This window comes from Malaclemys terrapin, chromosome 4, assembly GCF_027887155.1.
Source record: "Malaclemys terrapin pileata isolate rMalTer1 chromosome 4, rMalTer1.hap1, whole genome shotgun sequence".
Lineage (NCBI taxonomy): Eukaryota > Metazoa > Chordata > Testudines > Emydidae > Malaclemys > Malaclemys terrapin.
Window position 1 is genome coordinate 81785094 of NC_071508.1, and position 26224 is coordinate 81811317.

Sequence of the window (26224 nt, forward strand, 5' to 3'; positions counted from 1 at the left end):
CACTGTGTTTGCTGAATGGAGGAAGGTGTCAGAGCACCCAACTAACCTAAGTGATAGTGTATAACCTGCAAAGTGGCAATAAAGGAGCCAACGCGTGTGGAGATCATGTTCCCAAGAAGAGCAGAAAATATGGGAGGGTGTCCACATTCTCTGGCTGTGCAGTGTGAACAGTCTTTGGACTATTCTCTCTGTGTCAACTCAATACTAGAGAAGGCCCATGTCTTCCGCTATATTCTGTACTGGCTGAAATGCATTGACAGCGCTCAATAAACATACTTCTGAATACCAAAACTTTGTTTAAAAAACCAGCTAAAGTTTCTGAGAACAATGTACTTACCAACCATGTATAAACCGCACTGTTAAAAGCATGAGTAATTAAGGGTAAGTAAGTAAAAGCACAGGAAAGGCATGAGTAATTAAGGGTCTTACACTTCCTATATAGTAAACACGATTCTTATCCAGCACAAAGAGATGCATTGTTCATCACAAGAACCTTAACTCTGACCTATAGATTGGTTTTTATGTATTATTTCTGCTAGCTTGGCTTTGGTAGCTACAGATTTAAAAGAGGCTGTGTCATTGATATGGACGCATATAGGGCCTGAGTGATCACTACTCTATGGCAAGAGCACAAGCACAAGCAACCTCCCTCTGTCCCTACAGTGGCCCTAGCACTACTGCAGGGATGAATCTGCCCCTTATCCTTTTGTTTCATGTTATGCATGGGTCTACAATGTGTTTATATTCAGCCCTCACTAATGAAAGACTAATTTTGAGCCTGTGTTAATGATGCATTGGCCATTCCAGCAAAACCACCATTAGCTGCTGGTCTGTCGCTTCACAGGGCCTGCCAGAACACTCTGCACTGCTTGACCACAGCTGCCTCAGATACTGCATGACTGCTTTTCAGCAGCTTCTAAGGAAACCTTGCTCACCAAGCATGAGCTCAGGATTCACTCTAGCCTCCTTTTGGGGGGAAGGGGGACGCTCTAAGAAATGGTGCCAGTACATTAGGGCTTAATGTGCTTTCCTCTGGGAATTATGGGAGTTTCCCTAGAGTTTGATCCCTTTTCCCACAATTCCCCTGCGTTCCCAGAAGCTTTCCAGAAACCACTGCTTTAGTAAGCTGTAGCAGGGACTGTGGGACTAGACCCCCAGAGGACAGTGGAGTAATTGTTATTTAGTACTAGCACCCCTTTTACCACTAGAGACAGGGTGTCCATTCCACCCAGGCTGATTGGGTGCTAGTCCACAAGCTTAGGTCTCTAGTAACCACACAGCCAAAGTCCATCTTTCTCTTTCAACTCAGGCCCAAGTTCTGCTTTGCTTCAAATGCCCTGACTTATTGGTTCGCCTATAGGGTGCATAAGGAGCAATTGTTGCAATACCCAGGAAGGCCTGAACTTTTGCCTCTTTTCAGTACTCTGATGAATCACTTCACGCATGAGCTGCATCCTTAGCAGGTGGGGTGAAGGAGATGTCTCAGGCCGGGAGGGGGAGACGTTTAGCATTGTTTCATTCACAGGATCGGTGTGAGGCAGATATCGAAGTCTTCAAATAGGCTTCCTGGGCATTCTGACCCTCCACTACCACAGCAGGGAAAGAGATCAATGAAGAGCCATGGGGGCGTTTTTTAGGGCATGTTTACACTTCAGTATAAATCCATCGTTCAAACTCAGGCCCAAGCCTAACCCCCCTTTCCAGTTACATGCAAATTCTAAGCCAGGGCTCAGAGCCAGCATCCCAGGACCCCATGGGAATGGAGGCGTCCAAGCCTGAGTCAAGCCAGGATCCAGGGATCAAGCCTTTTGCTTTGCAGTGTAGATGCAGCCCACCCTGAACTCATGCACTAGGGGTTATGTCTACATAGCAATGTAAGTCCAAGGCTAGTACAGCTGAAGTTATCAGACCCAGAGTTTGTTAACCTGAGGCTTGACCATCTCCATTCATTTGTAACCCCAGGTTAGGAATTGTTGAACCCTGAGTCCCAGCCTGTGACTCCAATGTCTGTACTGCATTATGGGGAGGGCCTGGTCCAACCACCCATATCCCAGACTTTCTAGTCCCTCCCAAAATGTGGCTGCTTTAACCCTTCACTCATGGTGCAGTGTGGAGAAAAACTGGACTGGCCACCAAACTTGATTGTCCAGAGAACAAAGGAAGTAAGTAAGCCTGTGGGTTTGTGGGATACTTTTGGCTAACTCCCAGAACACTAGGCCAGTAGGCAAAGCAATAGGGCATAAAGCCTAGGTCTCCACTTGACTCAGGCTTGGACCCTCCACCCCTGGTTCCAAGCTACTCCTGGGAGAATTCTGTGCCAAGATTTTTTTTTTTTTAATTTGTGCTCAGTATTTTAAAATTCTGCATATTTTATTTGTCAAAATAACAAAACAATCACACCAGTTTCAATTATTTTTGGTAGTTTATTTCAAAATACCTGTCAGCAAGTATGTCTGTAACAATATAGACACCAAAAAAAGATTCAGGACATGTTTTTTGACAAATTCCTTACTAGGCATATTAATATAGAACTTTGAGTAATAATTAATTTAAACTACAATACAGAAACATATTTCCCACACCCCTCAGAAGCAGAGCAAAGGCTTGGGGGAGTCAAGGGTAATGGAGTAGCTGAGGGAGAAGGAAGTAATTGCTGGGAGCCTGGGAGCGAACCTGGAAGGTTGTTAGGTGGCTGTGGGGGAGAAGTATGAAATAGTTTTTTCTTTGAAGTGGTGGGGAAGAGATTGTTAGGGAATTGAGGAGCCTCCCCCATGCACACCTTAGCTGACCCCTGGCCTCTCCAACGCATTCAGGAATATCTGCCCCATCCCCAACTTGCCTGCACCACCCTCCCCCCACGTGACCCTATACCCCGCTCCCATTCAGCTCTGGCGCAAAGCTATCACCCCACTAGCTCTTGTTCCCCCACCCCAGTATCCCCCACTAGTCCTTCTGAACCCTAGTCTATGTGACTGCCCCCAGCAGCCCTGTGTTCCCCACTCTGTCCATCCTCCCCATGTACTGTCCCCCCTCACATGGTCCTGCAGTCATGTCACCATGAGAAAAGCAGTCTCTGCTCTCTCCCTCTCCATTGCTAGCTGCTCCAGTGTGTGAGCCAGCTGCCCTCTCTTCTGGTGCCACAGCAGACACTGGTGGGCAAAAGGTGTAATTGCAGTGCCACTCCAGGAGAATAGATTACAGTAACTCTTCACTTAACATTGTCCAGGTTAACGTTTTATTATTAGTTTGCTGACCTATTAGAGAACATACGTTTTTAAAGTCCTGCAATGTTCCCTTATAACACTGTTTGGCTCCCCCGACTCCACCTGCTCCATACTCCTGCTGGGGACGAAGTCAGGGAGCGGGGCCTTGCCCAGTTCTGCCCACCTGGCACTCCTGCCAGGGAGCAGGGTCACGACGTGGGGACTTGCCCTGCTCCACCCGCCTGGCATTCCAGCCGGGGAGCGGGCAAGGCTCCGTACCCCAACCCCGCTACGCCCCTGCCTCAACCAAGCTTCACAATCATCATTGGTGAGTACAGTATTAAATTGTTTAAATGATTTAAAATGTATACTGTATATGTATATAATGTCTGGCGAAAAAAATTCCCTGGAACCTAACCCCCATTATTTATATTCATTCTTATGGGGAAATTGGATTTGCTTAACATCGTTTCGCTTAAAGTTGCATTTTCAAGACTATAACTAGGCCCATTAATGACAGGTTTCAGAGTAGCAGCCGTGTTAGTCTGTATCCACAAAAAGAAGAACAGGAGTACTTGTGGCACCTTAGAGACTAACAAATTTATTAGAGCATAAGCTTTCGTGGACTACAGCCCACTTCTTCGGATGCATATAGAATGGAACATATATTAAGGAGAGATATATACACACATATGTTCCATTCTATATGCATCCGAAGAAGTGGGCTGTAGTCCACGAAAGCTTATGCTCTAATAAATTTGTTAGTCTCTAAGGTGCCACAAGTACTCCTGTTCTTCTTTTTTAGGCCCATTAAGTGAGGAGTTACTGTATTCTATGTAGAAAAAAAAATCTGCAGGGGACATGAATTCTGCACATGCTAAAGAATTCCCCCAGTAGTTCAAGCCCTGAGTTAGCATAATCTGAGTGTAGATGGTGGGTGGGAGAAATTAGGTTTGCACCTGAGTTCAAACCCCAACACACATATTCCACAACCCCACGGGGAACTCAGGGTATGTCTATACTGGAGTCACAGACTGTGGCACTGCCAAGGCTGGCCCAGGCCAGCTGACCCAGGGTGGGGACTCTAAAGCTGCAGTGTAGACATTCAGGCTTGGTCTGGAGCCTGGGCTCTGACCCCATGAGGGGGAGAGTCTCAGAGCTGCTACCCTGCACTATTGGCGCCACAGCCCGAGTCAGCTGAGCCAGGGTAGCGCAGGGGCTCCCTTAGCCACAGCTCAGTAGACGCCGATGGGCCGGGCGCTAGCTCACTGCTGTGGCGCTGGAGGACGCAAAGGATTCTCCGTCCACTTGCCGCAGCGACTGCGCCCTGGGGCGTCCTCATAGCCTGACCCCGGGGGCGCAGCGCCCCCGGCTGGGATTGAGGGCGCGCAGCCCGAGAGCAGCGCGGCCTCATCCCGCCCGCCGCGCGCCCCCAGCTCCCGACTCACGCGGTGCCACAGTCTCACTGGCGCATGCGCAGGGACGGGGTAGCTGCCGCAGCAGCCTGACGCTGCGTTCTACAACTGCGTTCGCGCGCGCCTCTGCCCCAGCCCGGCCCCGGCAGCGCGGCAAGGCCCGATGGGGAGCTGGGCGGGCACATAGGGAGGGAACAAAAGCTCCCCTCTGGCTCCGGCTCGGGGCGCCCCTGGCTGGAGGTGCCGGGACCCCTAGCAATGGCCCGGGGAGAGGAAGTGATCCCAGCCCAGGGCTTCTCCCTACATCACGTCACCACCTTCCCTGACCCTGGGCCCCAGCTGACCTGTTCCCTGCTTATTGGCCCCGGGCATCCTTCCAGTTCCCAGAGCCTACCTTCATCTTCTGAGTATCCCCCGAGCTTGCCAACTGCCTCCCTCCTGCCCCTCTCACGGGGCCTGGGCCAGCCAGCTGTGCCACACATTGTGATCAGCCACTTGGGCCTCTGCCTTTTTCCAAAGCTGGTTTGTCATCCATATGCCTGACTTTGCTTGGACCTTAGTTAGCACAGCAGAGCCAACCTCCAGTGGCACCTCAGACCCTACCTCATCCAATGTGCCAAGAGTCATAAGCCTGACACCCGCTACACTCACCCCCTCCCCCCAACCCCATACTCAGAATTGCCTCAGTATTGCAAGGCCCTGAAATTTGCTCTGAAGTATCAGCCTAACTCCTACTTTGTGTAGCTGTTTCAGGGGATTTTTCTGCCTCCTCCCCCCCAGGTGGCCATGGTGGATAGCTACAGTGAAGTGCTGAGAAACATCTCTGTTCCCTCACAAGCTCAACTGTTTTGTATCTATCTCTGGTTAGTCTTATCTCTTGCACTCCCAGCACACAAAAATAAGCTATGATATTATTGAAGATACGAAGCAGCCAAGTTCCCAGCTGAAATAAACGAGCTGAATATGCTCTGCACCTCTAAAATTTGTGCTATGAGTTACAAATTACCCTAGCCCCGGTTAGTTTGCAGAGACTGCCAGGTACACTGTCCTCCCATGCTGATTCTTCCACCTGCCTCCTGTTACAACTTAAGGAGCAGCACCATCTCTTATCAAGAAGATTTGGAACTAAGAGGAGCCTTGTGCAGGCTCCATTGCTGATTCCTTTAGGCCCAAATATCTTCTCTTCTATCTCTGGCCTAGGAGTTTGCTCTACCCAACTTCCTCCCCCTTGGACTTTAGTTATCAGGTCACCCAGGCCACTTCAGGCTGTGTCTCTGCTGTGCTTTTCTTATAGGCCAATGCTTCACCAGCTACGCTCTCTTGCTGGCTGACGTGGAGGCAGAGAGTGACTTCCTCCTCCACACTTGTGTGGAGGTATGTTCTGCAAGGGCATGGTGTATAGTGCCCAAGCCCAATAAGAACTGAACACAGCCTGGAACATGGCAGGGAGGGGTAGAATTGGTGTCTGAGGCCAAACAAGGCAGAGCAAATTAGTTAAAGACAGGAGGGACTTAGTTTTTTTCTCATGTGCTGCAATGGATTCTGCTCCCCACCTCTCCTACAGCTCAATAGAGAGCCCTCTGGTCACACTGTTAAACATTAACACATTCATTTGATGGCCTGGTGACCAAAGGAGGGAACTTGATGTTCCTGAAACCCAGAGGTTTTTTTGGGGGTTTTTTTGCCCCCCCCCCTTTTTTTTTTTTTTTTTTTTTAACAGAGTCACAAACCTAGAGATTGAAGGCCTCCAGAGAGTTCAGACCTAAGCTTCAGAGTGACAGTATCACTCAAAACCTCTGCACTGGCAGCAAAAGCAGCATTAACACTGCTAGGTCTTTCCCCTACTGAATTATGGATAGCTCAGTAACAAATCAGTTTAAGTGCAAAATTCAACTCAAAAGGGATTCAATCTTTTTGTTACGTATGCAAGATACAGAACATCCCTCCAAAAATTATAGCAGTTTGAGTAAGGAATGAACTTCCTGAGAATTTACAAGTAAAACTCGTAATTAGCTTAGGAATTAAAGTTAATTAAAAATGGGTCCTTCAAAAATTTAGCGAACAAAACCTTTAGCCCCCAATAATGACAGAGTAACAGACTCTACAACTATCCCCTATAATTAAAACTCACTGAAATCTTGCATCACAGCTGAATTTGAATATTTTCTTTTAGGATTAATAGTAATTTCCCCCCAGTTATTCTTCATAGCTGAAAGTTTCTCCTTTAGCAGAGAAGCATACAATATGGTCTCCATCAGAATTCCAAAGAACTGCCCTTTTTCAAAATGACTGCCATCTCCCATTGTTCACAGAGGCCTGAGCCATAGTGGCCTACAGCTGGTAGTCATTTTGAGAAGGATCGCTCATTGTTCTCAAACAAAATGTTCCTTGATGTTAGCTGTGGCTTCAGTCCCATTGCTGGCAGCCATTTTGAAACAAGACACTTCTGCATGATGACCTTTACTGAGAACAGCAGCAAATATAGACACCGACTCCGAGCCTAAGTATCTTTTGAAAAGTTACACACTGCAGCTGATCCCTTAACAGATAGGGCAGGAGGGAGGGGGAAGTTAGGGTATGCATGTGCACAGGGTAATATGGGAGGTGGCAAAGGGAGGAGAAAACTGGTGTGCACACACAGGAGTGTAAGGAGGTATAAGAAATAGTGGGAATCGAGAGGACAGCAAGAAAGGGAAAAGTGGGGTGAAGAGTCCAGATGATTTGCATTGCTCTGGCAAAACAAAGCAGCTGTAAACCCAGATTAATTGAAGCAGCTGCTGTGCTGTCTCCAATTAATCTAGCTATAAAAGTTAGCCTTAAATCATTTTTAATTTTGACTTCATATTTTTTATTGATTAGAAATAGCACATGGTAACATTGAGTTTGTTCAGTGGTCACACATTACACCAGGATGGCTCATGTCATAGCTTCTATAGGCCAAGCTCATTGCACACATCAGCTGCTCCTTGCGTCGTTCCATTTTCCTCACAAGCTCCCTGCATGCCATCTTCCAATCTCCCTCTATTTCAGGGACTCTCTTCAACCCCACCCCAGGGGCTCTGCACTCCATCACTCCACGGTGCCCCAGGCCTCTATGGAGGCCCCTATTCTCCTCCACCCCTCAAATCCTTATCCTACTTTCTCTTTCAAAGAGGATAGACAGTGATGTGATGGGGATATTAGTATGATGGAATGTGTTGAAATGCTCCTATTACACCTCTACCCCGATATAACGCTGTCCTTGGGAGCCAAAAAAATCTTACTACATTTTAGGTGAAACCACATTATATCGAACTTGCTTTGATCCGCCGGAGCGCTGCTTTACCACGTTATATCCGAATTCGTGTTATATCGGGTCGCGTTATATTGGGGTAGAGGTGTATGTGTAGACAATTAGACACCTGGATGAAGCTAAATGGCCCTACTAGCCAGATGCTCCATGCATCTCCCCTGCCCCCTTTTTACCCCTTCCACTTTACTGATTTTCACCAAAATCAGTAGAGTTCTGCACATGGATAGCTAAAATAGTCCTTGACATTTTGGAAGTGATCAAATACAGCATTCAAAAGTTACCATATTACCTCTAAACAGAGAAATACACAACTCAACGCCAAGACCTCACAAGCTCAGTCAATGCCACTTCCCTCCAACCAAAAGCTACAATAAAATAAATTTAAGGTTGAGTACAGATCAGTAATTTACCCTAAACTACATTAGAGAAATATTATAATCATCCCAACCCAAAGAATTATAAACTCAGGAAATTCATGTAGTGGTTAAACTTAAAACCTAACTCTGACATTCCAGGGTTTAACATACTTGGTTTTGAGATAATTACAACATCCCTTTAATGTAGTTTATTCTAAGATACTGTTCTAAACTCTCAACCTTAGCTCCACCTAAGCTTGGTTTCTCTGGGACAGGCCTGCACAACATGCGGCCCGCGTGGGCTCACTGTGCGGCCCGCAGATGGTGAGAAGGTGGGCTCACTGTGCGGCCCGTGGGGAGTGAGTAGGCAAGCAGCAAGTGAGGGAGAGGGGCTGAGGGGGCGGGCAGTGGCAGGGGGTGAGTAGGTGGGTGGGCAGTGGTGGGGGGGCAGGTGAGCTGGTGGCGGGGGGGGGGCTGAGGCGGCAAGCAGTGGCGGGGGGGGGCTGAGGAGGTGAGCGGGCGGGCAGTGGCGGGGGGGCAGGTGAGCTGAGGAGGCGAGTGGTGAGTCAGTGGCTGACCTGTTCTACTGATCTGGTCTAGCTCCCATCCCCTCTCCAAGGGTTGCAGCTGTCTGGAGGTGCTTGCCTTCCATCCTCATTCATTCAACAGGGCAATTGATTACAAAGTGGGGGGGGAGATCTTATTCTACTTCTAGCAAAAAGACAGTTTTCTTTTACCTTAATTATACTACGTTAGGGGCCCGCTATAACATATTAGCGAGGTTCAATACCGCTGTTTCGGTGGGGCGGTGCTAGGGAAGGAGAGTTTGTTTCTGCGGGGCAGGCAGCGCTGCGGGGGTTGTTTCTGCGGGGCAGAGGGTGCTGGGGGGGGGGGGGGGGGGGAGGGGTGTTGTGTTTCTGGGGGCTAGGTAGTGTTAGGGGAGGGTTTGGCCCTCAGCTGTTTCCTTTGGAGTAATATGGCTCTCGCCGCTTTACGAGTTGTGCAGGCCTGCTCTAGGAATCCCAAACAGCGGGGCATCACTTTCCCCAGCTGGAGGCTTGATGGTTACTTGCAGTTTACTGATAGAGCCTGAGCCAGGTCCAGCTGCCACTTACACTAGTGTGTAACACACAGGGGCTGTTCTGGCCTGGCCCTAGACCAACCACGCCAGCTTCAGCTCCAAGGCAAGGGTGGAAGGTTGCTAGTAAGTGGATTGCTCTACCCACCACCCACTTCTCCATTTGCTGCTGCCTCATTCCAGTAAGCTGCATAGCCCAGCATAAGCCAGCTGGAAAGAATCAGATGAGTAGGGGGTGGTTAGTGATTTGAGAACCCAAATCAGAACACAGCCCTGCCCCAGTACAGAGCATCCCTCATGTAGCCCATGTTACAGAAGGGGGAGCTGCCCACATTTGCTCAAGCCTGCTCCCTCTCACACCTCCCTGCACCACCCAGCACCCCAGGCCCATTCTAGAAAGAGACGAGCCAGAGAACATACAGGTATTTGATTTTATTTAGTTGAAGGAAAGAGTTCCACTTCACTCCCCCTTATACGGTTGAGCCCCAAGCCCAGCCACAAACAGCTCATTAATACCATTATCTCCTCAATAATATGAACAGTCCAGAGAAGAGAAATCCCTTCCCATCTCAGAACAGAAGGAGCACCAGGCCATAGCACCAGCCTTTGCCATCCTCTCCCTCAGACAGGGAGTAGCTGGAGAGGCTGCCGCTGCTTTGCTCCAAGACAATTTTAATAGTTAAAATCTAAGCATCAGTGCATATTTCAGAGCCCAGTGAGCAGGATCTGGAGAAGGTGCACAGGGGATAGGAGAGAACTGCAGGAAGGCAAGGCAGGCAGAGCCTCAGATCCTGCAGCTGTACAAGTTAAAGTTGGGTGTCTGCACTGAACAACCACAGAAAGGAGGGTGGGTAAGACCTGCTGGGCCTTTAAATCAGATGGCTAGAGCTTTCCCCTCTCCAGCAAATCTCCCCATCACTGTAGGACCTAGGCACCAAACACACATTAGAATGTGAGAGGGAAACAGTCACTGCCCCTACAGGGGGATTAGGTCCAAGCTGTAGCCACTGTGCTACTACACCTTACAGGTTGACAGACTCACAGGGGAGTCCGCACAGATGAGGACCATCCATAGCTATTCCTCTGCCAACAAGTACTGGGGGGGGGGAACAGACCTGTATTGGACCATAATTTAATTCCCATGTTAAAATTAGGGGAAAATTAGGCAAAATGAAGAGATCCTGCCCTTCAGTAGTACAGCATGAAGGAACTCAACCTAGTTTAGCTCCAGGTAGGTGTGCTGCACACAGAGGTTCAGCATACTCTGCACTATGCTCCTGGCTGGTGCCACGCCCTTGCTACTTGGGCATCAAAGCAGCATTGTTGGGAGGGAAAGGAAAGGGGAATGCCCTTTGCCTCTTCTACCCACAGAGAGGGTTACTCAGTTAAAGTGATTTCAAAAAGGAAAAGGCCCAGAACCACTGTGCTAGGAGGAATAGGGTGCAGCTTGTGCTGTTCCATCTCTGTGTGCACAGAACAAGTGGAACCAAAGAGGGGGCTGGGGCATGAAATTCAAGCATAAGAAGTCAGTGCAAACCAGTCTAGGAGGCCCAACACACCTGGGGGACTTGGCCCTGGGTAGAGCTATGCTGGCTGAATTGCCCTGAGTAGAAGTTGGGCCAGTAGAACAAATGGCTACTGCCTCCATTTCCACACAGAATTTTAGTTTTCATTTGTAAGAGTGTTGAGCCCTTTTTTCATTGCTAAGTGCCTTCAGCCCAGCCCTCAAGGGCCCCCTCTAGGGGAGACCTGTGAGTATTAACATGGTTGACACTTCCTGATCGGGAGCAGAGAGCCATCAGAAGGCAAGGTGCTTTGACACTAGACATTATACAATTCCTCTCTGTGCCCCAGGCCACCTCACCCCCCAAGAGGCTCTGATCTGTTCCTCAAGCAGAGCAAGCACAGCCTAGGGTTGCCAACCCTCCAATATTGTCCTGGAGTCTCCAGGAATTAAAGATTAGTCTTTAATGAAAGATAATGTCATGTGATGAACACTCCAGGAACATGTCCAACCAAAACTGGCAACCCTATCACAGCCCCAGCTTAGCTGGAAGAAGCTGAGTAAGAGGTGTGCCTGGGAAACAAGACATCCTGGGTTTCTACACCTAGCCTGCAGATACCTCTGCAATGCTCAGCTCCCTCTGGAGTCCAGGCCTAAGCTTGGCCTCCTGATGTAACAAGACTAAGTTCTTGTTTTGCTGGGGTTATTCTGTCTATGCTGATTTACAGAAACATCAGTAAGTGTGACTTAATTTACAGAAGGGAGATGCTCCCACTTACTAGGCTACCAAAACAGATTCCTGCAGGTCCTAGGAAAACCCAATGTTATTTTCACAACAACATTTACTGCTATTTCCCACTGCTCCTGCCATGTGGTGACTGAATGGAGCTTCCCTCCCCAGCCATACTAGCCTGTGTATGGAGAAGGGGTGACAGCACTGAGCAAGACACGGGGGGGTCATTTCCTTGTGGACCTGATGACAGAGGGCAAGTGGGAACTCCCTAAACAGAGTCACTTGCTGAGACAACAAGCTATGGGCCAGTGCAGGCTGGAGCTACCTGCACCTCCTGTCTCACAGTCCAGAGCAATGTGGGGTTTCTGAGACAAGGCCTCCCACCCTAGCGGCTGAAGGTTCGGTTTGAGGGCATATTGGTTCTAATACAGATGAGACTCCAGAGCTATTTGGAAAGGATGTTGGGCATGGGCATCTCCTCATCCCCTTCTGTTTCTGTTGACCTCACCCACCCCGCCCCAGACAAACTAAAACAGAATCCTGCAGCATAACTCCAAGCAACTCAAGGTGAGACTGGTGCCTCTCGCTGGCATTCGTCTGAGCTGCAGTCCCTGGGTCATCAATATGAGCCATAGCGATCCTGAGGAAGGAAACGCACCCTGAATCATTGTCCCAACCACTCACATTATGAGGAGACAGAGACACCCTGTGATGTTTAACATTCCTAGGGACTTGAGAGACAGACCAGCACAGAGCTAATCACAAACACTTGGGATGCCAGGCCAAAGGGCAGGTCAGAGGAAAGCAGCCCCACCCTGGAGGGCTCTGCCCAGGGATGCACTGTGGGGAAGGAGACCTTAGAGCAATAAAGGGTCTTCTTTACCAGCACAAGAAGGTGCTCTCAAATCAGCCCCAAAACAGATTAGCTGAGACCATTCCATGCCACTGTAGTACTGGAGGGCAGCTGTCATTAACTGTAGCATGAAAATGCCTGCACAGGAACTGATCCCTGCAAACCCACTGTGTATATGCACAGCCCAAGCAGGGGACAAGGGAAGACAGCTTCCTGCAGATGCGGCAAGAACTAGGAGGCTGAAATCCATAGGGTGCAAATTCAACTCAATTACCCAGCTGTTCATCTGAACATGCCCAGTAGGTAGGACACTCAGATCCCCACCCCTGGCCATAGTGAGGAACACCCCTGCCTCACCTGGAGAGAGTTCATCACACCGTTGGCTAGGACGGCCATCTTGCCAGCAACAGATTTTACTCCTTGCTTGAACTGGGTGATGTCAGCTGCAGGCAGCACGTTCCCAATTGACACACCACCTGCCAAGAGCCAGCAAAAGGGGTGGGTTGGGGTCTGAGGACAAGAATAGCCCCCTCCCAGCAGGCCCTGCTTATTCAGCTCATAGCAGCCCCTCAGCCATGACCCTTCTAGGCTTAGATCCAGGAGTCTGCCATTGTCTGCCCGCTCCCCTCCCTTCGCTAGGTACTAACAAACCTGCTGAGTGTGTGTTCTCAGCCTCCCCAAAGAGGTCTGCGGAGCTGATGGCACTGCTGCCAGAGAGCTGCTGCAATCGAGACCTGGCTTCATACTGCATCAAGGAGAAAGCAGAAGACTCAGACTCAGCTACAACAAAAAGGGATAAAACCAGGGCTTGAGACAGGATGGGAGAGTGTCAGGCCAGGGGACAAGTACCAGCCCAAGTACAGCAGGAAAGGCAGGTGCGGGAGTAAGTGTGGCACTTACCTCAGCATCTGCTTCCCGCCCAAAGAACATATCTGAGGAGATGGCTTTGGCCCCAGCGAACTTCTGCCGAGCTTCATTTGATTCCACTGCAGATGTCCTGCTCTCTACTTCCCTCCTATTGGTGGGTCTGAGGGAGATGAGACAGGAGAGAAACCTCACTAAATCTTTGTGCTCACTGAAGCAGCAAAGAAGGCAGCTTATCAGCTCCACTCTGCTGACACCCACATTGCTCAAAGCAAACCTACAAAGCCACAGGTAAGAGCCACTGCTGATCCCCCCCAATCAGGAGGGCAGTTTAGTAAAGCGGAGTTTGACTGGCGGTCATGAGGTTCTGTTGTGATTAGTAGCCCTAAAAATGTACCCCCAATTGTAGCTCAAATATAAAAAGTATGGGTAAGTTCATAAATAAATGTCACAATAACCCATAACTTTCTGCCTGTTTGAAAATTAATTATGGAAAATAGGTCATGTTTTCAATAATGAATGTTATTAAACAAGTGCAAGAGAATCATACAGAGAAACTGGATCAGTGCAAACAAAAAAGGGCCTGCTGATATGGTTCAAGGACTGTTGAAACCATGGTTGGTAAAAACAGAAGATGTGGATCCGGAAGTTAATGAACCAAAATTGGCGTGGTGGACAGTAGGCCTGATTGGTGGACAAAATAATGAGAGTGGGGGGAAAAAGAACTATGCCACCAAGTTTTCCCCCTTTTTGGGGGTTCTTGAAGAGAGACTTTGAAAATAAACAAATCGCTCTCCTGTCCCACCTTACATCCCCAGCTTGTCTCGTCTTATCTTCCCTGACCCTCAGACAGAAGGAGCAGACCAAACTGAAAGACTCTCTTTCTAAGAGGAAAGCCATTAGGCTTTGCTCTTGTTCAAGGAACTTTGTTTTTCACTTGTGAGTCCTGAAAATCATATCATCATGCCATCCAGTCCTCAGCCCATCAGTGGGGATTCCAGCCTATGCAGTACTGGCAATTAGGTAAGATCATGTGCTGCCTGCCTTCCTTGCGTGTTATTTTCCACCCCCCTTCCTTCCTCCTATCCTCTCTCTCTCTCTCAGCTTTTCATCAAATCCTGAAATCAACTGCACTGCACTGCACCAGCACACCAAGATGAGATGACCACAATCCTGCCCAGTCTAAGGAAACAAGACCCAATCAGGGGACACCCCCGACCAGAACAAACTGGCGTCCAAGCTACCGGTGCTGTGGTCAGCCTAACAGCCAAAGCACATAGTCATAATTGACCAGCCATCCAGTATTCCAAAAAACCATCAACAGCAGTTACCTCTCTCTTACTTTTTCTATTCCCTCTTTCCTCCACCTTGTGTCTGTTTGTTAGAAGAGAAGCAAACATCCTTTATACCACAGAGTACAACTAACCCATTCTTTTTCATCAAAAAAGGTTGTTTTGAAAATAAGAGGCTCTGACATTTTGCCTCCAAAAAGAAAGATTTTAATAGATTTAATTAAGTTTGCTTTACAATTCCAGTTTCACTGTAAATGTTTTTGTTATAATTCCTTGGATTTGATCCCTGAACTTTCAACACTGGAATGAATGCTTTTGGGTGTTTGCCAAGGAACCAAGTAAAACCAAGGCCGTAGAAAGAACCCCCAAACTTAAGCATCACTATTCTAATGTTGGACAGTGGAAGTTTATAAAATACCTTTAACTCTTTTGGTCCTTGAGATCAGTACAAGAGTTCCCATTGTGTCGCTAGGCCATGGGCTTCCCTGTTAGGAGCATCAAAGGCCAGAGTCCCTTTCACTAAGGAGCCAGTGTAGATACTGGGTACTTCCTGTCTCAGTGACCTAGCCCAAGGGACTCCTCTGTGTGACACACCGAGGGCTCTATTTTGTTTTTGGTTGCTGTACCCATGGAGATGAGGCTTCCATAGATCCTGCTCATAGCGCGAGGCATGGAAGAGGCTTGTGGGGCTGGGGTTTAATCATCTGTGTTTGGACACAGACACTGTCACTAGCCTGGCTTCCCCTCGGACACCAGCCTAGATCCACCTCACTGCAAGGCCCGCCCCTGGGATCCAGAGTCTGAGCTCCAGCAGCAGCAAGGTGGTGCCCTTTACCTCTCTCCAATGGGCCGGATGCTGGAGATGGTCACTGTGGCCTCCTCCTCCCCTTTGTCAACACCCCAGGAGGAATCTGTTTCCCATCGCGAGCCGAAGGCATCTCCCAGTGAGAAGGGATTATCTTTGTACCTAGGGACCAAGCACATGGGACTCAGCTAGGTCAGCCATAAAAAAAACAGGACTAAGCCAAAGACCACAATGAGGCTCAGCCTTACTTGGGGGGTCCAGATGTGAAGCCTCCGGCATCTTCAAACAAGTCCAGCTGGGAGCGAGAAGATTTCGCAGCCACTGGTGTCTCCTGCTCAATCACTTGCATCTCGGACAGCACGGAGTGAGACACAGAACTAACAACAAGGCAGGGAGTCAAGCCTCAAGCTTCAGGAACCCCCAACCAGGGTGTGGCAACATCCACGCAACCCTACAGCATCTTGCTTCAACTAAAACTGGCCGACCCTGAGAAGGTGAGGATGCTAAGAATCCCGAGCCAGTACAGCCTGGCTCCAGCACCATCCCATGATGCAATTGGACGAATTGGACTGAGATACCAAGTGTTATTTCACCTCCCCATAATCCAATGATGATGTAGGATGGCAAATGCCGCCAATGAGGCCCAGGGGTCAAAGACCCTTTGAGTGCAGGGCCCGCCTCATCCTCTCAAGGGATGGAAGTGATTCCAGCCACGGCTCATCACATAGGCATTCTGAATCAAAATTCAAACACTTATCTGTTAAGATGGCAGCAGGCTCCTGCACAAATCTAAGCCAGAGCAAAGTATCCCCAGATAGTCTTTCCTGCAGCAAAGTACCACCCCAAGCATCCCCAAAATAAATACCTTCTGGACACCAATCCCATGCCCAGTCTCTCAGCTTGTTCGCGTTTCTTCCCTTCCAGGTTCTGAAGTTTCTTTTCCTCCTTCTTCCGATCGATCTGCAACTCCTGATAGGCCAGTCGCATTGAAGTGACTCTAAAGGAAACAACAGTAGTGGATACAAGGTCACCTCTCCCCCAAGGTGGATACTGTGGAGCGTTGGTGTTGTGTGTGTGTGGGGGGGGGGGGGGCGAGGGAGGGGAATCACTCTGGTCACATCTGCACTGGGAACGGTAGGTTTATGCAATGACAAAGCAATCACGTTGTAAAATCCTAGCATAGAAAAGGCATGCTGTAGTTTTTTCAATGTAGCTTGATCTACACTAGGATTTCCATATTATGTTCACTTTCTTATAAGAGACATATTTTTAATTAGTGTATAAAGTCTTTGAGCACAGACAGCAGGTCCTGATCCCAGCCCAGTCTTTGGATCAGGCCCAAAAATGGCATTAGTGGAACAGAACCAGAATCAATGAAGCAACAGGGAACTGCCACATCTACCCACCCAAACCCCTTTCAGAGGCACTGAATCAAATAGTCACAGCACTGCTGCTTCTGCCTTGCTGGAGGGACAACTCCTACTTCAGATGACCTCCTGCTCCTGCCCCTGCCCAGAGAGCTACCTTGCTGCTTGTTCAGCACCTACAGGCTAAGAGTTCTCAGGGTAGAGAGCATCAACCTCATGCCAATTTCATTGCCCTGGCAAGCAAGTATTCAGCCCATGACCGTGGCTTTCCCAGTGCTTGACACTCACATGGACTCCTCAGCTTGTTTCCTCGACTCCACCGACTGCTGCTCCCTCAGCTTCTCAGCCACCTGGGCTTGTCGCTCTATCTCACTGAAGCTCTGGCTGCTCACTTTCTGGGCTCCAAGCCCCTTTTTTCCACCCAGCTGGATAAAACAGACCCAGAGTAAGAATTTCTCCCTAAGACATCCAGGGCCCATCACAAATACCCAGCACATCAGGCCTTCAGCTTTTCTGGTTCAGTGCCCCACACCACATAGCAGCAAGTGACTGATGTTTCAGAGGAGAGGGAGAGCACTCAGAGAGTGAACTGAACTACTTGTGCAGTGCAGTATGGGATTAGCCAGGTGCATTCTGGGCCCACCTATGGTACTCTCAATACCACAAGGCTTGATAGTTTCACTGCCTTCATCTTAGCAAGGCATTGAGTGTGCGGGGGGAGGAAGAACCGGTAGAGCAGAGCCTCATCAATTGGCTAATCAGGCAGAAAGAAAAGGTTTCATCAGCAGGCATCAGACACCTCAGAAGGAGGGCCAGGTTCAGAGGCAGCCTCAAAAGGGTAGCAAAGCGAGGTGCCAGGGAACAAGCCGGAACCAGCAGAAGGAAAGCAGGGATGCATAAGGTGCAAGGGAGAGCCCCCTGTAACAGGAGCTCAGACATACCCCTTTCTTGGCAGTGCCTGGCTTCTTCTTTCCGATGAGGGAAGATTTTAGTTCTGGAACAGGAAGGAAGGAGTGAGTGAGCAGGAGTGAAAGCACTCAACAAGCTGGGGTTAGTACATAACAGCCCGGGCGGCAGCCCACACACAAAAATCCACAGCCCAGCTGCAACAAAGTCCAGGGCACATCATGCAGTTTCACAGCACAGCCCGGGTAACTTCACCGAGCCAAGAATGAAGCAGTGAGACCACCATGAAGAATGAGAAGCTCCAGGCACACAGGCTGGGCCTGGATGGGAGGCATGTCACTCTGAGGGAAGTTCTGGCTGCACCAGTAAGTGACATGTCATGCAGCTGGTGTCCTGTATTTGGTGGTGAAGGTGGGGTCAATGGACAAAGACTTGATCTGTCTGTTGGGAGAGCTCCAGCATTGTCTCAGAAAGGAAAGGTAGCACCAGGGAGAGGTGGGGGAAGAGGGGTCGGTGCCCACCACAGATGCCTCTAGGGAGAGTCATCCAGAAAGCCAGAAGAGTCCAAGCAACAGGAAGCATAGCTGTGCCCCTGGTTGCAGGAGACATCTGGAGGGGGCAATGACCCACTGTGCCCGGGAGGCTAGTTGGGTCCTAAAGCCCAATGGGGCAGAGAGGCAGCAGCAGCTTCTCACACCCTTCCTTCCACCTGGAATCCGCCACTTTGGGGGCAGAAGTTTGGATGTACTCTGCTGCCCAGGAAGCCAACATTAGGGCTGAAGGCAGAATCACAGACGAGGGCAGGCAGAGGTGCCACAAGCAGCCAGTGCAGGCTATTTGTTAGCCAGTTACCTCTGGCAGGAGCAGACCCTTGTGCAGACAGACACATGGACGCGTCTGAGGGAGAGAAAAACACGGGGAGTGAAAGGTTTACTCTTGGACTAAGGTTTACAACAGGCCTGGGCACAGTGCAGGCCAGGAGCACACACACTTCCTAATAGGGAGATGCAGGCTCCGGCCACACACTACAGAGCCAGATGGAGGACAGTATCGTGGGACCTGCCGTCCCTGTTGGCCACACCTCCATACTGAAGAAGAGGCTGAAGTGAGCTGATTGTATGACAATTATATGCTGTCATTGGGTTCCTAGAAAGTTACGAGAGTGTCCCTAGGGCAGTCAAGCTCCAGTCACCTGTGCTAAACCCTACAATGGGAGCAAACTGCTGGGAATGAGATGCCTGTTTAAATTTGGAAGGGGACGGTGAACAGGGCAGGAAGTCTCCAGTACATAGAGTGGAATCAATGACTGCAGAGCCTGAGCCTCTGGGTAACTTAACGAGAGCCAAGAGCACAATGTGATTGGAAAGCCAACAACAGATCCCCGAGGGCAGACTCCACAGGAGGATAAATTCCTATTACAGAACTGAGAATGGTCTCAAGCCAGTTCCAGCTCTACTGATCTCACTAGAGAAAACCTGCACAGACAGCTACTGTGCCAGGCCCAGAGCCAGCTGGAGCCAAGCAAGAATGATTCAGGGACAGTGTAACAGGGAGAGGACAGGCACTGATGTAGGAGAAACCAGAAGGCTCTCTCACTTACCCAGAGGAGCTTTAGGAGATGTACTCAACAGGTCAATAGATGGGCCTTGGTTGGACTCTATGGAGACAAGATGAGCAGTCAGACTATAGTGAGGAAAGAAGATTACAGATTTACAGCCTCTCCCGCCTGACAGGGGGCTCACAGTACCCCTACCCTAACAGATGCATTCCAGATGTTTCTCAGAAAGCTGCAACATCCGCAGAGCACAAATGACTCTTCACAGCAGCTGACATAGGGTCTTCATTCAGCAAGTTACTCCTTCTAAAAATTTCTTCATTAAGGGAGTCAAGAAACCATTGAGCGCCAGCTTACAGGGAAATATATGAAGCTCTTTCAAAAAGCAGCACTTCTTCCACATCCCTGATTCTCTGTGGCTCCCTTCCCTCCCTGCAACATCTACCTGGAAACAGGTTCACCTGCCCCTGCTCCATGCACCCCATATACAGATCCCATCTATTGCAAGGGATAGTGAAGAAGGAAGCAGTAGAAATGATTCTGAGATCTGCAGATGGGCACCAAGAAAACAGGTCAGGCAAACCCCGAGTCATAAAGATCCTGTTTCCATGCACATGCTGCAAGGAGAGCGAAGAACTGCTCAATCTCTCGGATCTGGGAGCAGAATGGGTTTCCCAGACATATCCATTTCACCGGAACTCCAACACTATGTTGCATGGAACCTCCACTCATTGCCCATGCAGGGAGCAAGGGAGAATCTGAACCTTTCCAACCCCAGCCCAGTGAGATTCTTTGCTGGAAGAGAAGCTGTTTAGCAGTGAACTCACGTGGCATCTCGCTGGTTTCCAATGGCTTTGCTGCTCTCTCAGACTCCATTGAGGACAACGTTGGATTCTGACCGGCCTCTGCCACATCCCAGGTACTGGAAAGCTTAAAGGTTGAAACATGCTACAATGAGTCTCAAAGGGATAAATGACCCAGTACAGTTACCAATCCCACCCCAGGTGAATAGTGACGCCACCCAGTTATAGATCGAAAGAGGATAACATGTATCCATGCACATCTCAGTTTCTCCGGAGACACTGATGACATTAGGGGCAGTCAGCATTCCCTCAGGAGTTCCAAGAAATCACCAGTGAGTGAGAATGGAGCTGAGCTGGATGCAGTGGGGTAGGGGAGACAAGAGGTCTCATTCAAGAGATAGACAAACCAGGGATGCCATCACAATTTAGACTGAGATGAAGGACTTCCCATATTTGAGGGGATAACCCCCACCTGGCTCCCTGAGGGAGGGTAGAAGACTTGTCTATTCTGACTATCCTACATTCCTTCAGGTCTGTTCCCATTTTACTCCACCTACTATGAGCAGTAACCCAAATCTAACAGACCTGGACCTCCAAACAGCAGGGATGATTTGTACACAAGCTCCTGCTGGCTACCTGTCCTTGGCATAACAGTCTAAAAAAGAGTCTAGGTAGTAAAGGGGTGGCCAAAACAAGGCCTATAGGCCAAAAGGAGCTGACAGAGTTCCCCAGTGGTGCTCAGAGCTGTCCTTCACCTACAATGCAGAGTGGCAGCAGTCAGAGGTTCCAGTCTGCAATACTCCACTCCTGGACCATGCTGTAGGCTGGGAACTGTAGTCTTCATAGGCTGCAGCTCCATATTATTATCAAGTTCAGTTGCAATCAGCCCTTTTCATACAAACTAGGTGTGAAAGCAGGCGGCTGGCAAGCTGGCAAAACAGCTTTCCACAGGGAGAGCCACATCTAGCTGATCTGTCTCACCTGCGTGTGCTCCATGAAGAAGTCAGCATCGTTCTTCTCAGGGGAATGGCCTGGGGTTCCACTCAGTCCATCTACCAGGAGCTGAAAGGAAGAAGACATCACATATGACTCAGCAATCAGCATCATGCTTCTTTCTCACTGTGGTACAGGCTGGTCAGCACTTACACTGGTGCCATACTTGGCCATGGCAGCACTCGCCAGCTGCCGGATCTTCTCCCTGTACATCTGGGCAGCTCTGCTATTATACTTGGCATTGGCATCTGTGGTGGTGCAGCCATGTTGGCGGAAGAAGGCAGTCTGAGGAAAAGCGGATAATCAGTCTACAGACAGCCAAGTCAAACTCCCACAAGCATCAGACATCAGTAACCAACTTGAGAGCAGCAGTAACAGGAGGTAACTTCCCAGAGAATGAGGGGTGTAAGGGGAGTAAAGTGCTTTTCCCCAGAAATATACCAGCTACTCTTCAACTCCGCCTTCACCCAGATCCTGCTCTTCCAGGATCCAGAGATTCAAGAACTCACTACCAGCCCTTCCCAGGGAGGAGTGCTTCTGAATCACAGCATGGGGCAGGGCTTCTAGGCTCTTCCTGAGCAGAACTCCCTTATCTTTAAAAAAACCCCTTCAGATCTCATGTAAGGAAGATCTAGGAAAATGACAGTCCTATATATCAGGAGTCTCTAATCTCCACCAGGGTCACTGTTCTGACCCCTTAACTGGAGATGGAAAATGAAAGTGCCTCTCTTCTCCTGCAGGTATCCAGAGAGAGTGAGAGGAGAATGGTACCCAAGCACCAAGAAAGCCATGTCAGGAGGAGCTGGGCACACAGGGAGCAGAGAATGCTCACAACTGAAAGGGAAATCAAACAAAATGCCTATAGAGATTCCTCACCGCATTGGCATTGCTGCCCACTTGCATACACCTTAGCTGGAACCAGCTCCAGTTTGAATCCAGCTCTGTAGACCTGTGCAAGAACAAATCAGCTATATGAGGAAGGTGTAGGTGTCCTGGATTCAGAAGCATTGTATCAGCCTGCAGAGCCAGAGCCTGACATCTCACTGCAATTTAGTCACACCATTCTGGAAGCATGTGGGATATCTGTAGCCTTCCTATTTCACTTCCCACCCAGTAACTGGAGTTAAGAAGAGTTTGTAATGGTCATTGATCTCACTGGCTTGCTCCCCACACTGGATATATAATGCCCACGTAAAAATGTCTCCCTCTAGCATTGCACTCAGAGGGAGATCCCAGCCAGCATCTCCTGTTCTCCAGGATTTGATCCTACCACACCACTGAAGACACATATATTCAGCCCATCCTATTATGTTTTAAAGCATAGGGGTGGGTTTACAAGCCATATGAAAGGCACTACTCAAAATAAAAGGGCATTGCATACTGGCAGAAACATTAGCAGTAGAATGAAGAGCGAGATCCACACTCCCATCCTATGCTAGGACAGTATGCAAAGAGACACCAGCTACAGCCCAGGCCCTGATTGGAAGAAAGTCAGATATCATATAGGTGTGGATCTCACAACAGGGCACTTACTCAACCATCCTAACAAATGACTTAACTCCTCCTGAAGGGCAGAGCATACAAGTTTTGGAGAGTGCAATGATAATGTACTGAGCATCTGGACATTAGCCTGGGACCCAGTGAAACAGGTACAAGTTTAGGACACTTCTGTTGGTAGTAGGTAGGTGCAACAAAAACAGATCTAGGAAGGTTATAAACATGGACAGAAAACAACAAAACAAGACTCTGCTCTGAAAGTGATGCTAATACACATCTGGAGGAACACATGCTGGAACAGATACTAAATGGAGAGAGAAACCTGGAAAGTAGAAATTGTCAGGGAGACAGTAGATGGCAAGTTTAACAGGAGGGTCACTCACTATAGCAAGCCAAAAAAGGTTGCAGAGGTTTCATATCTCTGAGCAGGGAGAGAACAGCTTTCTTCCATGGCTCTGGTGCATGTGCACCTGAGCCTGAAATATTACCTTCTGTTCTGGCATCCAAATGCCAAAAAGGTAAACCGGATGCAGATCGGAAAAGAGCAATACAGTGATCCAAGGGCTGAGGGTCTCAGTTATGATAAAGATGAAGAGCTAAATCTGTCTACTCTAGTTACGAAATGACTTAAGGAAAGACCAGTCTGTAAACATCCAAAGGGTATAAACAGCAGAGAGAGTAACAGGAAGAAGTGGGAAAACTTAGACTAATAAATAGTAATTTCTATCACAAACATGCCTGGAGACCCCAATTATAGACCAGGACCCCATTGCACTTGGCACTGTACAGACCCAACAAAAAGACAGTCCCTGTCTTAAGAAGCTTAAATACCATGAGAAACACCAAGATAGCATGGCTTGTGAGGCTGAGGAACAATCTCTGCAATGGAAAGGTTGGGAGTCCTATCATTTGAGACATGAACAAAACACCACACAATGTTCAGTGATGATCAACCTTGCTGGGGTTGGTCTGGATAAGCCCAATACATCACCACCTCTTACTCTTCTTCTTCCTTGAGCTAATGCCATCAAATGGGGTCTGCGCTATGAGCCCTCCAAAGTGCCCTGGGAGCTGTGTCCAGTGTCTCAGCCTCTATCACATCACATGCTAATACATCTCCTTCCTTTATGACATCCCTCCATTCTTTGGGCTGGCCTTAATTTGCTGGACTCTCTTATCCACATATTTGTCAAGACTGGACTTTACAGGACCAAACCATCTGAGCCTGCACTCCCTCATTCTTTTGTTTATGGGTCTCACTTTGAGTAAGTCACACACACACATATTCCTGACATGGCCTTTCTTCCTTATACCACTCATCCGCCTCAACATTTGCTTTTCTGTGGAACAGATCATTTGCTCATTTTTCTTCTTTGCTGCTCAACAATGAGCACTATACATTAAAACTGGACAGCTTCCATTTTTTTAGACTTTCTCTTTTAATCTTACTGGTATCTCCCTGTCACAAACTACACCACTTATGTCGATCCATTTCAGTCAGGCATTTATCATCTTAGCTCTAATTTCATTCTTCATTTCCCCTCTTACTGATATCGCTGAAAAGAGTGAAGTTCTTCGCTAGTATTCCAGCTCTTACACAGAATACTCCAGATGCTCTTCCCTTGAGGGTAATGCACGTAACACATTGGTGCTCTGAGGACTATTTCACTGAGTTTCTTCATATGTTAAAAGACCTGAGAGCCAAATTCAAAGTGTTACACATTCAGCAAACTATAAAGAAAATTGTGCACTTTTAAGAATAAAGTGCCTCCTGCTTGACAGAAGTCCTCCTGCTAATCAAACCTCAACTAATTCCAATAATGACAAGGTAAGCAAATGTTGTGAGTGAATGCATCCTTGATCTGCAGATCAAAACATCTTTCCCTTCCCCACAATGCATCCCCACTCCCTTTCAACTCTTGTGCTAAACATACAAACCTGATAAAGCTTAGGTGCACACCCAGTGACCTGTGGACTCCAGAGCAGTCAATGCACAGAAATACGCCATAGGAAATACTGGCCCAGCTTGGATTCTTAGCACCACAGTCAAAGCAGGCCTAAAGGGAAATCAGAGCGAGGAAGAGTAAGGAAGTCACAGAGGGTCTGAGAGGTGGTCCTAGCATCAGTTTGAAGAGCCACAGGTAGGTCTGAGCTGGGTGGGGTTGTATCCCCGTTTCCACACGAAAGCAGAGCAGAAGAGCTGGCAGATTAAATGCTAAAATAATAAGTGTTCCCTGCAGCTGGGCAGCCGCCCCCCATCCGCTTCCAGCCTCCGCTCACACCGTCCCGGCTGTGACGTCCCCGGGCCGCTGGGGCACTTCCAGCGGATCAGCGCCCCGCCCGCCCCCAGCACCACGGCCGGTCCGGCTGCCTGGCCGCCGGCCCCGGAGGTGCCACCACCCGGGAAGCAGCCGGGCAGCCCAGGGGACAACGGGCCTGTCTCGCTGCCAGGACGCAGGCACCCGAGGCCGGGCTGGGGCACAATCCGGGGGGCCGCCCCCCCAGCCGGCAGGGGCCGGGCCCCGCAGCGTCCCCGGAAGCAGGAGAGGCAGGAAGCGGCTTCGGGGGCCCAGTCCCGACCGGGAGGACCCGGCCACGGGATGGGGCCCGGCCCGGCCCGGCCCCGCCCCGCTCCGGTACCTTATTGGCCGGCGCTGCCCGCAGCCGCTTGAACAGAGTCTGAATCTCCGCCTTGCTCGGCTCCGCCGCCATGGTCTCTCCTTCCCAGAAAAGACCGGGGCGACGGGTCCCCGCCGGGTCCAATCCGCGCAGGGGCGGAACTGACGATGGGTCCCTGCCGGGGCCAACCACAGCCTACGCCGCCGCCATGACACCCGGGGCAGAGTAGTCAGGACGGCATAGGGATTTCGAGCCCCCGGGGCTCTGCCGGACGATGCCCAAGGCCTGTTCCGCCATAAACTGTCCGAACCGGGACACGCGGGAGAACCGCGCCCGGGGACTCTCCTTCCACAGGTCGGAGCGGGATCGGGCCCTGATGCCGCTGGGCGGCGGCTGGTGTCTCTGGGGGCGGGGCCTCCCGGGGCTCGCATCCCTGAGGGCGGGGCTAGTATGGGGGGCGGGGTCTGGCTTCGGCTCCCGAGGGAAGGGTTAGGGCTTGTTGCTCTCATGGTTGTACCTATGGTAGGGTTACCCTATTTGAACATTCAAAAAAGAGGACACTCCACGGGGGGGGGAGGTATTTGCCCCAGTATCTACCAACTCGCGTTGTATTAATGTGTTGTTATACTGTTGTATATGCTGTGCGCTACATGTCGTCTATATTGAGTATATATAAGAAAAAGTGATGTGGCCTCAAAAGTGAAGTTTAATTATTTAAAGTTTACTGTACTTCTTTATATGTAGTGAGTCCTTTCCTTTCACCAGTTCTTCAGTTTTCTTTCTCCTCATGTGTCCACACATACTTCTCTGTAGATCGCATTTTTCTCAGCGATGGTTGATTGCTTTTTAAAAAGGCATGAAAGTCTTTACAAGAAGTTTGTCTGAAGTTGTACTGTACAAGTAGAATTCTTTTCAGAGACTCAGCATTCAAGTTGTTCCTTTCCTTTGTCCACTGGCTTTGCATCAGTGAAAAAATTCACTCTACATTTGCATTGTGAGAAGGAATAGCAAAGAAGAACTGTGCAATCTTTAACAGTTCTGAATGACACTCAATGTTTTTGGATTTCTCAAAATATTTGGTCCACTTCT

At 49.3% G+C, this 26224-nt stretch overlaps 1 protein-coding gene across 2 annotated transcripts; it reads right to left on the bottom strand.

Moving 5' to 3' along the window:
• Positions 1–9761: 9761 nt before the first annotated feature.
• On the bottom strand, positions 9762–25330 carry ARFGAP2 (ADP ribosylation factor GTPase activating protein 2). Of its 2 annotated transcripts, XM_054024822.1 has the most exons (17): positions 25157–25330; positions 24455–24573; positions 21896–21968; positions 21173–21304; positions 21008–21088; positions 20051–20153; positions 19269–19325; positions 18521–18565; positions 17704–17756; positions 17051–17187; positions 16261–16392; positions 15644–15772; positions 15426–15557; positions 13335–13461; positions 13086–13179; positions 12792–12910; positions 9762–12221 (listed from the first exon to the last, which is right to left on the bottom strand). In XM_054024822.1, exons 1-17 carry the CDS (start codon positions 25226–25228, stop codon positions 12201–12203), a joined length of 1626 nt encoding a protein of 541 aa, XP_053880797.1. In that variant the 5' UTR covers positions 25229–25330; the 3' UTR covers positions 9762–12200. The 2 variants fall into 2 exon arrangements, with proteins under 2 accessions (XP_053880797.1, XP_053880798.1); XM_054024823.1 differs by lacking the exon at positions 18521–18565.
• Positions 25331–26224: the final 894 nt, after the last annotated feature.